Source organism: Pleurodeles waltl, chromosome 7 (genome assembly GCF_031143425.1).
Source record: "Pleurodeles waltl isolate 20211129_DDA chromosome 7, aPleWal1.hap1.20221129, whole genome shotgun sequence".
Taxonomy (NCBI): Eukaryota; Metazoa; Chordata; class Amphibia; order Caudata; family Salamandridae; genus Pleurodeles; species Pleurodeles waltl.
This window is the reverse complement of record NC_090446.1, coordinates 476,981,138-476,995,544: the sequence shown is the minus strand read 5'-3', so window position 1 is coordinate 476,995,544 and position 14,407 is coordinate 476,981,138. Positions and strand designations below refer to the sequence as shown.

General features: G+C 46.8%; 1 protein-coding gene across 1 annotated transcript in view; it reads left to right on the top strand.

Annotated features, from left to right (window-relative positions):
* TMEM219 (transmembrane protein 219) overlaps positions 1–14,407 on the top strand; it is a 211,048-nt gene that overhangs the window by 187,791 nt on the left and 8,850 nt on the right. Inside the window, exon 6 of the mRNA XM_069201642.1 lies at positions 11,044–11,109. Coding sequence (XP_069057743.1) covers positions 11,044–11,109 — 66 coding nt within the window. The remainder of the gene's footprint in view (positions 1–11,043; positions 11,110–14,407) is intronic.

Sequence of the window (14,407 nt, the reverse complement as noted above, 5' to 3'; positions counted from 1 at the left end):
CAGGCACATAGCGTATTGACAAATGTGTGCAATAAAATTATTTTTTTACTACCTCAGTGTTGGCTGACTCTGTGCTCGCTGTTCTCATCCATAGGGCATGTCCGCTGGGGCAGGTGAGGAGATGGCGGCATCCTCCGGTGTACAGACCGCTGGTGGACCTGTCGACAATGGAAGAGAGACATGTAATAGTCACCTACAGACTTGATCGTGCCACAATCCAGGAACTGTGTGCCCAGTTGGAGCCAGACCTGATGTCAGCTATCCGCCATCCCACAGGAATCCCACCTCTAGTGCAGGTCCTGTCAGTACTCCATTTCCTGGCAAGTGGGTCTTTTCAAACAACAGTGGCCGTAGCATCAGGGATGTCCCAGCCTATGTTCTCCAACGTGTTGTCCAGAGTGTTATCTGCCTTGCTGAAACAGCTACATCGTGTTCCCTCAGGTGGAGGATTTGCCTATAGTCAAAGGTGACTTCTATGCCCTGGGACATAGCCCCAACATCATAGGTGCCATTGATGGGACACATGTGGCCTTGCCCCCCCCCCCCTCCCCTCCCCCTCCTCCCACTCCCACCGCAGGAGTGAACAGGTGCACAGAAACCGGAAGAGCTACCATTCAATGAAGGTGTGTTTGGCCGACCAGTACATCTCCCATGTGAACACCAAGTTTCCTGGCTCAGTTCATGACGCTTACATTCTGAGGAATAGCAGCATCCCTTACGTGATGGGGCAAGTCCAGAGGCATCCTGTGTGGCTAGTAGGTGAGGACAAGGACCCTATACCCTGTGAATAGTTGTCCGGGTCTGGGGTTGTCCCTAAGGGTTAGTGTGTGGCTAACAGGTATCCCTCGACATTTGCAAGTGACTCTGGTTACCCCAACCTGTCATGGCTACTGACCCCAGTGAGAAATCCCAGGACAAGGGCAGAGGAACGCTACAGTGAGGCACATGGGCGAAGTAGGAGAGTGAAAGAAAGGACCTTCGGCCTCCTGAGACCAGGTTCTCTTCCAGGGGATCCTCATCAATAGTCATAAACATTGAATATTCCCGCCCTCTTGCGGGGACCCCGGAGCATACATAAAACACACACAGGTATAAGTATGAAAGTATACACAAAAAATATATAGCATTTTTAGTAGACAATTTTCATACAAACCCATATATACATGTGTACAACAGCAATGCAGACTATAATGATTAACGGGCTAAAATGCTTTTATTTATGGAGTTTTTTTTTGTTTTTTTTTAAACCCTCCCTTTCAAATTTACAAGAAGAAAAGACTTTCAAAGCCCCATAGCTGGGCCCAGGGAAAGAAGCAGTAGCAACACCAGTGAAAAAAGAGAAAAAACTACATTGAAAACAATGGAGCATTATTAGCCAATAGGCTGCATGCAGGTTAACACAGCAGAATCACAAAATTTGGCACCGTGCCTTTAAGACCCTGAGCACCTCCAGTATCCCACCATGCCTCAGGGGTGAAGGAGAGGTGACAGTTGGTTCACAGTTAGGTAAGTACTTTTTTACGGTGACAACGAATCCAATAGATTAGAGAGATAGTATGTCCTGCACTTCTAGGAGACTTGCGTCCGGGGAGGAGGGTGGGTTGTTTATGACTTTGATGAGGATACCCCTGGAAGAGAACTAGGATTTACAGGTAAGTAACTTATCCTTCTCTTCCAGGGGATCCTCATCAATAGTCAAACATTGAATAGATTAGCAAGCTCATCCCTTATCTCTGCGGACTGTCTAATAGAAGTGCAGGAATAGATATACACGATGCAAACACATTTCTCAGAGATGCTTGCCCAACCTGAGCGTCTGCTCTGGCATCTGAGTCCAAACAGTAATGCCTAGTAAATGTATGTACAGACTTCCATGTAGCAGCCTTACAAATTTCAGAGATTGGAACATTATTAAGGAGGGCAGCAGTAGCTGCTTTTCCTCTTGTCGAATGAGCCTTAGGCCTAGCCAATAACTGTTTGTTAGCCAACTGATATGCAGTAACAATACATGAAACTATCCATCTAGATATGGTTAGTTTAGAGGCTGGTTCGCCTGTTCTCATATGACCGTAATATACAAAAAGGTGGTGAGATCGTCTAATCAATTTTGTCTTATCCAAGTAAAATTTTAGTATTCTCTTCAAATCCAGAGAGTGCAAAGCTTTCTCCGCCTGAGTATCCGGATTGGAGAAAAAAGTTGGTAGGGAAATAGTCTGATTAATGTGAAAATCCGACACCACCTTCGGTAAGAATGATGGATGAGTTCGTAGAACCATTCTATTTTCATGGAAAACCGTGTACGGTTCCTTGGAGGACAAAGCCTGAATTTCACTGACCCTCCTCGCCGAAGTAATGGCTACGAGAAAAGCGGTCTTCCACGTAAGGTGTTGTAAAGAAGCTTTGTGGATAGGTTCGAAAGGAGGGCCCATGAGTCTAGATAATACTATGTTTAGTTCCCATGGAGGCGAGGGTTTTCGAATGGGTGGAAAAACCTTCTTCAAGTCTTCTAAGAAATCCTTGACTACTGGTCTTCTAAAAAAAGGATTCTTGAGAAGGTGACTTACTAATAGGCTGTAATGGCAGATGTACCTTAATAGATGACACTTGCAGACCCGATTTCGCCAGATGGAGCAGGTAAGACAATATGACCTCCTCCTGAGCCAGAATAGGATTCTGACCCTGCTGACGACACCATATGTAGAATCTCTTCCACTTGAACACATAAGAGCGCCTCGTGGAAGGCCGTCTGGACTCCTTTAAGATGTTCATGCATTTCTGCGAGAGGCCTAGATGCCCATACTGCAGGAATTCAGGAGCCATGCCGTCAAGCTCAGAGAGGGAAGGTTGGGGTGAATTATCCTGCCTCCCAGCCTGCAAAGGAAATCCGTTCTGCACGGCAGCCTCTTGTGCGGTTGTTCTGATAGGTTGAGGAGATCCGTGTACCAGAACTGACGAGGCCATTGCGGAGCTATGAGAATCATTCTGGTGCTGGATCTGTAGAGTTTGTTTATCACAGCTGTTATGAGGGGAATTGGTGGAAAGGCGTAGAGAAATATCCTTGACCAGTCGATCAACAGGGCATTCCCTCAAGACCCTGGACGGTAGAACCTGGACTCGAAGTCTGGGCATTTCTTGTTTACCTCGTCTGCGAAGAGATCCAACTGAGGCCGACCCCATTGCACGAAGATGTCTTCGACGACCTCATCATGAAGAATCCAATTGTTATTAGCCAATAGGTTGCATGCAGGTTAACACAGCAGAATCACAAAATTTGGCACCGTGCCTTTAAGACCCTGAGCACCTCCAGTATCCCACCATGCCTCAGGGGTGAAGGAGAGGTGACAGTTGGTTCACAGTTAGGTCAGTTCTTTTTTCCTGCTTCTTCTGAGAGGATCCTGGAGCATTGAGCTCTCCATTTTTCACAGAAAAATATTTAAAAACAGCATTGTTCGATGGCATCTGTCGCTGTAGATACGCATGTTCTGCAATAGCTCGCCATCTGGTGTTGGGCCGGAGTGTTACAAGTTGTTTTTCTTCGAAGAAGTCTTTCGAGTCACGGGACCGAGTGACTCCTCCTTTTGTCTCCATTGCGCATGGGCGTCGACTCCATTTTCGATTGTTTTTTTTCCGCCATCGGGTTCGGACGTGTTCCTGTCGCTCCGAGTTTCGGAACGGAAAAAATAGTTAATTTCGGAAGATTTTCGTCGGTATTGTTGCGTTCGGGATCGGCGTACTTAGATTCCACACCGCATCGAAGATCGAAGAGCTCCGGTGCCCTTCGGGGTAGTTTTTCGATCCTCCGTCGGGGCCTGGTCGGCCCGACCGCGTGCTGAAGAACGCCGATGGAACGGACCCCGTTCCGTTTCTGCCCCAAATGCCACAATAAATACCCCTACACAGACCAACACTTGGTCTGCAACCTGTGCCTGTCACCTGAGCACAGCGAAGACACCTGCGAGGCCTGTCGTGCGTTCCGGTCCCGAAAAACACTCCGAGACCGTCGAGCCAGAAGACTTCAAATGGCGTCCGCACCGACAGCCCAACAGGAGTTCGGAGAACAGGAAGAAGAAGGTACCTTCTCGATCCAAGACTCAGACTCCGAAGGATTCGACGATACACAAACCGTGAGTAAGACGTCGAAAACCACACAAAGAAACATTTACAAGGCCCAGGGGACGCCACTGCCACCAGGCCATGGCTCGACCCATAAATTCGGTGACCGACCGTCGGCACCGAAAAAGGCCCAAACAGTGCCGAGATCGTCCGACTCCGGTCGAGACACCGGCACGCAGCCTTCTCGGGACCGAGAAAGTGCTGGAGACAAGCCTCGACACCGAGATGCCGGTGTGGACACGGCTCGACGCCGAGACAGCGGCACCGAAACAGATCGACGCCGAGAGGTTTCGGCCCCGAAAAGGAAAAAAGTCACCTCGGAGCCGAAAAAACACGCAGACAAAGTTTCGATGCCGAAACAAACTGCAAGCGACCCAGCTTCAGGCTCTTATACAGAAGAGCACTCGCTAACCTCCCAAATGCAAAAGCATAGGTTTGAGGAAGAGCTACAAGCAACTGATGTGGACCATACGCAAAAGCGTATCTTCATTCAGCAGGGGACAGGAAAAATAAGCACCCTTCCCCCCCATTAGGAGAAAGAGAAGGTTGGAGTTCCAGACGGAACAAGCACCACAACCAAAAGTGGTGAAAAGAGTTACACCACCACCCTCTCCTCCGCCCGTGATTAACGTTTCACCAGCACAAACGCCATCACACTCCCCAGCTCACACCACCATGAGCCAGGGTGACCAAGATCAGGACGCATGGGACCTATACGACGCCCCAGTGTCAGATAACAGCCCGGAGGCATACCCTACAAAACCATCTCCACCAGAAGACAGCACCGCGTACTCTCAGGTGGTGGCTAGAGCAGCACAATTTCACAACGTAAGCCTCCACTCAGAACAGGTCGAAGATGATTTCTTGTTCAACACACTCTCCTCCACCCACAGCTCCTACCAAAGCCTGCCTATGCTCCCTGGTATGCTCCGGCACGCAAAAGACATATTTAAGGACCCGGTCAAAAGTAGGGCAATCACACCAAGGGTGGAAAAAAAGTATAAGCCGCCTCCTACGGACCCGGTTTTCATCACTACACAGCTGCCACCAGACTCTGTTGTTGTAGGAGCAGCTAGGAAAAGGGCCAACTCTCACACATCTGGAGATGCACCACCCCCAGATAAAGAAAGCCGCAAGTTCGATGCAGCTGGTAAGAGAGTCGCAGCACAAGCTGCAAACCAGTGGCGCATCGCGAACTCCCAGGCACTACTTGCGCGCTATGACAGAGCCCACTGGGACGAGATGCAACATCTCATTGAACATCTGCCCAAAGACTTCCAAAATAGGGCAAAACAAGTGGTTGAGGAGGGACAGACCATCTCCAACAACCAGATACGTTCCTCCATGGACGCTGCAGATACAGCTGCACGGACAATTAATACATCTGTAACTATCAGAAGGCATGCATGGCTCCGAACGTCTGGATTTAAACCAGAGATTCAACAAGCAGTTCTCAATATGCCTTTTAATGAAAAAGAACTGTTCGGTCCAGAAGTGGACACAGCGATTGAGAAACTCAAAAAAGATACGGACACTGCCAAAGCCATGGGCGCACTCTACTCCCCGCAGAGCAGAGGGAATTACAGCACATTCTGTAAAACGCCCTTTCGAGGGGGGTTTCGGGGTCAAAGCACACAAGCCAGCACCTCACAAGCAACACCGTCCACTTACCAGGGACAGTATAGAGGAGGTTTTCGGGGACAATATAGAGGAGGGCAATTCCCTAGAAATAGAGGGAGATTTCAAAGCCCCAAAACCCCTACTACTAAACAATGACTCACATGTCACTCACCCCCTCCACACAACACCAGTGGGGGGAAGAATAGGTCATTATTACAAAGCATGGGAGGAAATCACTACAGACACTTGGGTTCTAGCAATTATCCAACATGGTTATTGCATAGAATTTCTACAATTCCCTCCAAACATACCACCAAAAGCACAAAATTTAACAACACACCATTCCAATCTCCTGGAGATAGAAGTGCAGGCACTATTGCAAAAGAATGCAATCGAATTAGTGCCAAACACACAAATAAACACAGGAGTTTACTCACTGTACTTTCTGATACCAAAGAAGGACAAAACGCTGAGACCAATCCTAGACCTCAGAGTAGTGAACACTTTCATCAAATCAGACCACTTCCACATGGTCACACTACAAGAAGTATTGCCATTGCTAAAACTGCACGACTACATGGCAACTTTAGACCTCAAGGATGCTTATTTCCATATACCAATACACCCATCGCACAGGAAATACCTAAGGTTTGTATTCAAAGGAATACATTACCAATTCAAGGTACTGCCTTTCGGATTAACAACCGCACCAAGAGTCTTTACCAAATGTCTAGCAGTAGTCGCAGCACACATAAGAAGGCAGCAAATACATGTGTTCCCATATCTAGACAACTGGCTAATCAAGGCCCATTCGTTAATAGAGTGCTCAAATCACACAAATCATATCATACAAACCCTCTTCAAACTAGGGTTCACCGTCAATTTCACAAAATCCAAAATTCTGCCACGCAAGGTACAACAATACCTGGGAGCCATAATAGACACATCAAAAGGAGTAGCCACTCCAAGTCCACAAAGAATTCAAAATTTCAACACCATCATACAACGCATGTATCCAACACAAAAGATACAGGCAAAGATGGTATTACAACTCCTAGGCATGATGTCATCATGCATAGCCATTGTCCCAAACGCAAGACTGCACATGAGGCCCTTACAACAATGCCTAGCATCACAGTGGTCTCAAGCACAGGGTCACCTTCTAGATCTGGTGTTAATAGACCGCCAAACTTACCTCTCGCTTCTGTGGTGGAACAACATAAATTTAAACAAGGGGCGGCCTTTCCAAGACCCAGTGCCACAATACGTAATAACAACAGATGCTTCCATGACAGGGTGGGGAGCACACCTCAATCAACACAGCATACAAGGACAATGGAACGTACATCAAACAAAACTGCATATCAATCACCTAGAACTTCTAGCAGTTTTTCAAGCACTAAAAGCTTTCCAACCAATAATAGTTCACAAATACATTCTCGTCAAAACAGACAACATGACAACAATGTATTATCTAAACAAGCAGGGAGGGACGCACTCCACGCAGTTAAGCCTGCTAGCACAAAAAATTTGGCATTGGGCAATTCACAACCAAATTCGCCTAATTGCACAGTTTATACCAGGGATACAAAATCAACTCGCAGACAATCTCTCTCGAGATCACCAACAGGTCCACGAATGGGAAATTCACCCCCAAATACTGAACACTTATTTCAAACTCTGGGGAACACCTCAGATAGACTTGTTTGCGACAAGGGAGAACGCAAAATGCCAAAACTTCGCATCCAGATACCCACACAAACAATCCCAAGGCAATGCCCTATGGATGAACTGGTCAGGGATATTTGCTTACGCTTTTCCTCCTCTCCCTCTCCTTCCTTACCTGGTAAACAAACTCAGTCAAAGCAAACTCAAACTCATATTAATAGCACCAACTTGGGCAAGGCAACCCTGGTACACAACGCTGCTAGACCTATCAGTGGTACCCTGCATCAAATTGCCCAACAGGCCAGATCTGTTGACACAGCACAACCAAAAGATCAGACACCCAGATCCAGCATCGCTGAATCTAGCAATCTGGCTCCTGAAATCCTAGAATTCGGGCACTTACAACTTACCCAAGAATGTATGGAAGTCATAAAACAAGCAAGAAGGCCATCCACCAGGCACTGCTATGCAAGTAAATGGAAGAGGTTTGTTTGCTACTGCCATATTAATCAAATACAACCATTACACACAACTCCAGAACATGTAGTGGGTTACTTGCTTCACTTACAAAAATCTAACCTAGCTTTCTCTTCCATTAAAATACACCTTGCAGCAATATCTGCATACCTGCAGACTACCTATTCAACTTCCCTATATAAAATACCAGTCATTAAAGCATTCATGGAGGGCCTTAGGAGAATTATACCACCAAGAACACTACCTGTTCCTTCATGGAACCTAAATGTTGTCCTAACTAGACTTATGGGTCCACCTTTTGAACCCATGCACTCCTGCGACATACAGTTCCTAACCTGGAAGGTGGCATTTCTCATCGCCATTACTTCCCTGAGAAGAGTAAGCGAGATTCAGGCGTTTACTATACAGGAACCTTTTATACAACTACACAAAAATAAAGTCGTCCTAAGGACCAATCCTAAATTTTTGCCAAAGGTTATTTCACCGTTCCATCTAAATCAAACAGTGGAACTTCCAGTGTTCTTTCCACAGCCAGATACCGTAGCTGAAAGGGCACTACATACATTAGATGTCAAAAGAGCATTAATGTATTACATTGACAGAACAAAGAACATCAGAAAGACTAAACAACTCTTTATTGCATTTCAAAAACCTCATGCAGGAAACCCAATTTCAAAACAAGGTATAGCCAGATGGATAGTTAAATGCATCCAAATCTGCTACCTTAAAGCTAAACGACAGCTGCCCATTACACCAAGGGCACACTCAACCAGAAAGAAAGGTGCTACCATGGCCTTTCTAGGAAACATCCCAATGCAAGAAATATGTAAGGCAGCCACATGGTCTACGCCTCACACATTCACCAAGCACTACTGTGTAGACGTGTTATCCGCACAACAAGCCACAGTAGGTCAAGCTGTATTAAGGACATTATTTCAGACTACTTCCACTCCTACAGGCTGATCCACCGCTTTTGGGGAAATAACTGCTTACTAGTCTATGCAGAACATGCGTATCTACAGCGACAGATGCCATCGAACTGAAAATGTCACTTACCCAGTGTACATCTGTTCGTGGCATCAGTCGCAGTAGATTCGCATGTGCCCACCCGCCTCCCCGGGAGCCTGTAGCAGTTTGGAAGTTACCTTCAATTATTTATATATGTATCATCTCAACCTTAAATAGGTGCATACTTAGTCACTCCATTGCATGGGCACTATTACTACAATTCAACTCCTACCTCACCCTCTGCGGGGAAAAACAATCGAAGATGGAGTCGACGCCCATGCGCAATGGAGACAAAAGGAGGAGTCACTCGGTCCCGTGACTCGAAAGACTTCTTCGAAGAAAAACAACTTGTAACACTCCGGCCCAACACCAGATGGCGAGCTATTGCAGAACATGCGAATCTACTGCGACTGATGCCACGAACAGATGTACACTGGGTAAGTGACATTTTCATTTTCTACCTTCACTCGACGTTTTACACCTTTGTCTGAGTCAAGGGATTTTTTTCCTGACTGGAAAATGCCTTCTCTTTTTGTGAAGTGCCCTTCCTGTGGGAAGAAGGCCCAGTCCTACAACTTCAACTGTACCTTCCACGAGGCGCTCTTATGTGTTCAAGTGGAAGAGATTCTACATATGGTGTCGTCAGCAGGGTCAGAATCCTATTCTGACTCAGGAGGAGGTCATATTGTCTTACCTGCTCCATCTGGCGAAATCGGGTCTGCAAGTGTCATCTATTAAGGTACATCTGCCATTACAGCCTATTAGTAAGTCACCTTCTCAAGAATCCTTTTTTTAGAAGACCAGTAGTCAAGGATTTCTTAGAAGACTTGAAGAAGGTTTTTCCACCCATTCGAAAACCCTCGCCTCCATGGGAACTAAACATAGTATTATCTAGACTCATGGGCCCTCCTTTCGAACCTATCCACAAAGCTTCTTTACAACACCTTACGTGGAAGACCGCTTTTCTCGTAGCCATTACTTCGGCGAGGAGGGTCAGTGAAATTCAGGCTTTGTCCTCCAAGGAACCGTACACGGTTTTCCATGAAAATAGAATGGTTCTACGAACTCATCCATCATTCTTACCGAAGGTGGTGTCGGATTTTCACATTAATCAGACTATTTCCCTACCAACTTTTTTCTCCAATCCGGATACTCAGGCGGAGAAAGCTTTGCACTCTCTGGATTTGAAGAGAATACTAAAATTTTACTTGGATAAGACAAAATTGATTAGACGATCTCACCACCTATTTGTATATTACGGTCATATGAGAACAGGCGAACCAGCCTCTAAACTAACCATATCTAGATGGATAGTTTCATGTATTGTTACTGCATATCAGTTGGCTAACAAACAGTTATTGGCTAGGCCTAAGGCTCATTCGACAAGAGGAAAAGCGGCTACTGCTGCCCTCCTTAATAATGTTCCAATCTCTGAAATTTGTAAGGCTGCTACATGGAAGTCTGTACATACATTTACTAGGCATTACTGTTTGGACTCAGATGCCAGAGCAGACGCTCAGGTTGGGCAAGCATCTCTGAGAAATGTGTTTGCATCGTGTATATCTATTCCTGCACTTCTATTAGACAGTCCGCAGAGATAAGGGATGAGCTTGCTAATCTATTCAATGTTTGACTATTGATGAGGATCCCCTGAAAGAGAAGGATAAGTTACTTACCTGTAAATCCTAGTTCTCTTCCAGGGGTATCCTCATCAAAGTCATAAACAACCCACCCTCCTCCCCGGACGCAAGTCTCCTAGAAGTGCAGGACATACTATCTCTCTAATCTATTGGATTCGTTGTCACCGTAAAAAAGTACTTACCTAACTGTGAACCAACTGTCACCTCTCCTTCACCCCTGAGGCATGGTGGGATACTGGAGGTGCTCAGGGTCTTAAAGGCACAGTGCCAAATTTTGTGATTCTGCTGTGTTAACCTGCATGCAGCCTATTGGCTAATAATGCTCCATTGTTTTCAATGTAGTTTTTTCTCTTTTTTCACTGGTGTTGCTACTGCTTCTTTCCCTGGGCCCAGCTATGGGACTTTGGAAAGTCTTTTCTTCTTGTAAATTTGAAAGGGAGTGTTTAAAAAAAAAAAAAAAAAAACTCCATAGAAATAAAGCATTTTAGCCTGTTAATCACTATAGTCTTTTCTGCAGGAGGATGGTCCACCAGAAGGAAGTCTTGTGGCAGCTGTGGAGCCTGTGGACAGTGAAGAAGAGGAGGCAGAAGAAGAGGACATAGACAACAGAAACAACGTGATCCAGCAATACTTCCAGTGGGACACAGGTAAGAAGACATCACTGCCTCCTACATCTGATAAAATTGTTAGACCTATCATCTGTCTGTCACTTTCACCTAGTGTATGGACCCTGAATTGTCACCTTGCCTTTCCATTTCCCAGATGTGGCTCCCACTGTGTGACCTCTGCTATGTTACCTCATGGACTAGAGCTGTGTGACATTGGTATGTTGACAATAGAATGGACATTGCATTTTCCTCAGTTATTGCAAATACACATTTGTGAAAGCACAGACTGACTCCAGATTGTTTTCACGGGTGTTTGTTTAAGTGCTAAATAGTGGAGGGGCTTGTAAAATGGTCAGGGGTGATGGTGGAGGAATGTCCATGGCAGAGTCTAGTTATTAGTCTCACAGGTGCATTGTCCAAAGGGACATAGGATGTGGAGCTAGGGCAGTTTAAGGATGGGTAGGGTGACAAAGTGGGACAGAAAGATGACATTCCGGATGGTCTCATTTCTTGGCGGGGGTCTTGGCATTGTTCTCGCTTTGTTCTGGATCTCAGGGACCGCTTGCTGGGTGGTTCTTCATCTGCAGGGGGTGGGGTGCTGGTGTGGTGGTCCTGTGGCGGTGCCTCCTGTCCACTAGCATTGGTGGAGGTGGTGGGCAGTTCATCGTCCAGGCTAGTGTCAGGGGCCCATTGTTGTGCCACAGTGTCCCTCCTGGTGTTGACGAGTTCCTTCAGCACCCCTACAATGGTGCCCAGGGTGGAATTGATGGATTTGAGTTCCTCCCTGAAGCCCAGATACTGTTACTCCTGCAGCCGCTGGGTCTCCTGAAACTTGGCCAGTACCGTTGCCATCGTCTCCTGGGAATTATGGTACGCTCCCATGATGTTGGAGAGGGCCTCGTGGAGAGTGGATTCCCTGGGCCTGTCCTCCACCTGTCACACAGCTGACCTCCCAGTTCCCCGGTTTTCCTGGGCCCCTGTCTCCTGAACCGTGTGCCCACTGCTACTGCCCCCAGGTCCCTGCTGTTCTTGGGTTTGTGGGTTTGCCTGGGTTCCCTGTAGTGGTGGACACACTGCTGCTTGACGTGTCCTGGGGACAGAGGTATGGGCCCGCTGGGTGCGTGCTGTGCTGGTGTTTCGTGAGCGGGGGAGGCTCGGTGGTGGCCTGTGACTGTGTCAGGGGAACAGACTCTCCCGAGGTCCCAGATGGGCCGGGCTGGTCATCTAGATCCAGTTGGACAGAGCTGCTGTCATCACTGTGGCCCTCTTCTGTGGGGGGTGGATATGTCTGGAACCCCCTGTCCGGTGACTTTGGTTAGGGGTCCCGCAGGGGTGTAAAGGTATGATTATTGCATCTGTGTGTGCCATGGTGTGCAATAGGTGGGTGACCCTGTACCCCAGTGCTTACATTCTTGTGTAGGACCTTGTGTGATAATTGTTTTGGGGTCTGTTTGAGTATGTGTAGTGGACATGCTTTGGTGATGGGCGTCCATGCTTTTTTGTTGCATGCAGGGCTTGGTGTTGGGATGTGTGGTTTGTGATAATAGGGCATATGTGAGGAGTTGGAGTGATGAGGGTGGGGGTATGTGTTGGTATGCAGGTAGGGTGGGGGATATGGTAGTTAAAGATTTGACTTACCAGAGTCCATTCCTCCAGTTACTCCTGCGAGGCCCTCAGGATGCAGTATAGCCAAGACCTGCTCCTCCCATGTTAGTTGTGGGGGAGGAGGTGGTGGTCCTCCGCCAGACCTCTGAACTGCAATGTGGTGTCTTGAGACCACGAAACGCACCATCCCCTGTAGGTCGTTCCACCTCTTCCTGATGTCATCCCGTGTTCTTGGATGCTGTCCCACTGCATTGACCCTGTCCACACTTCTGCACCATAGCTCCATATTCCTAGCTATGGGGTGGTGTGGGTGATGTGTGAGGTGGTGTGTGTTGTGATGTGTGAGGGGATGTGTTTGTGTGTGTTGTGTTGTGTGAGGTGCGTGGATGTTGTGTGGGTGATGGTGTTGAGTGCCTGTGGATGCTAGTTTGTTGATGGTGAAGTCTCTCTCTGGCCTTCTGTCGCAATTCTGGTCGTAAGGGATTGTGGGTGATGTGGGTGTGTGTTTTATATTGTATTGGGTGTGTTGGAGTGGTGTGTGTATGTGTATCAGGTGTGTGTATTTGGAATTGTCCAGTGTGGTTGTGTTTTGTAAATGCGTGTGTATTTTGAGCGCAGCGGTGTGTACCGCCAGTGGTTTACTGCGGTTGGTGGGTCGTGATAGTGTGGGCGTATTCCTGTTGGCGTGACGGTGGAAGTTTTGGTTTCGCCAGTTTATCACTGACCTTTGGTGTGGCGGACTTCTGTAGGTGTCTGGATTTTGGCGGATTCCGAGCTGTGGGTCGTAATAGCTGTAGCGGAATTCAGCGGCCGCGGCGGTGTGTTGGCGGTCTTCTGCACGCCGGTAAGCAGGATTTACAGCCAATGTTGTAATTAGGGCCTAAATGTTGAAATAAATATTGTAAATGAGTAGGAAAAAACAGCCATTTATAAAAATGTTTTTTTTCATCTGTACGTTTTTGTCGCAGTGGACGATTTACAAACGCGGTACATCGTTACATCGATGAGACCCTTCTGGTTGTGGGGATATATAGGGTTTGTACGCTCTAAGAACCAAAAGTACTCAGAGCCAACAACTGAACTGCCTTATACAATTATTTTTCATTTTGTACCGAGTATAGACCCCTTGATATGGTAAAATAGCAAAAAAATGGATGTCAATGAAACCTATGTATTTATGACCAGAGCACACCATTGAGGTCAGGAGCAGTGGTTATTTGTACGTCTCTTTATTTGTGGGTACCCATACTAGAGCGTAATATAAAATGTATGTTTCAAAATACCTCCTTTCTTACACACTGGCTTACATTTATGTGCTAATCGTCATTGTCCTATACCAGTAACAGTCTACACATCACCAACACAACACAAAGCCACATCATATGTAACTTTAATCCATCCAGACACACACTCCCTGTTCATACAAAAGCACCAGCACTACCCTATGCTTGCTCCTAACGAACCCCTTTCTGTCACCGACAAACGTATACTCAGCTCTTTACCATATCATCCACCAGCACCCTCCTCCTCTTTTACCAAGAACGCCCAACCAAACAATCCTTACACTCCAATCAATCACATATATCAACACTTCCAGCCATCAAATCTAACACAAACGCTCATAATTCTTATCCATCCCGTCACACACCATGTAAGCTCTTTTCCAAA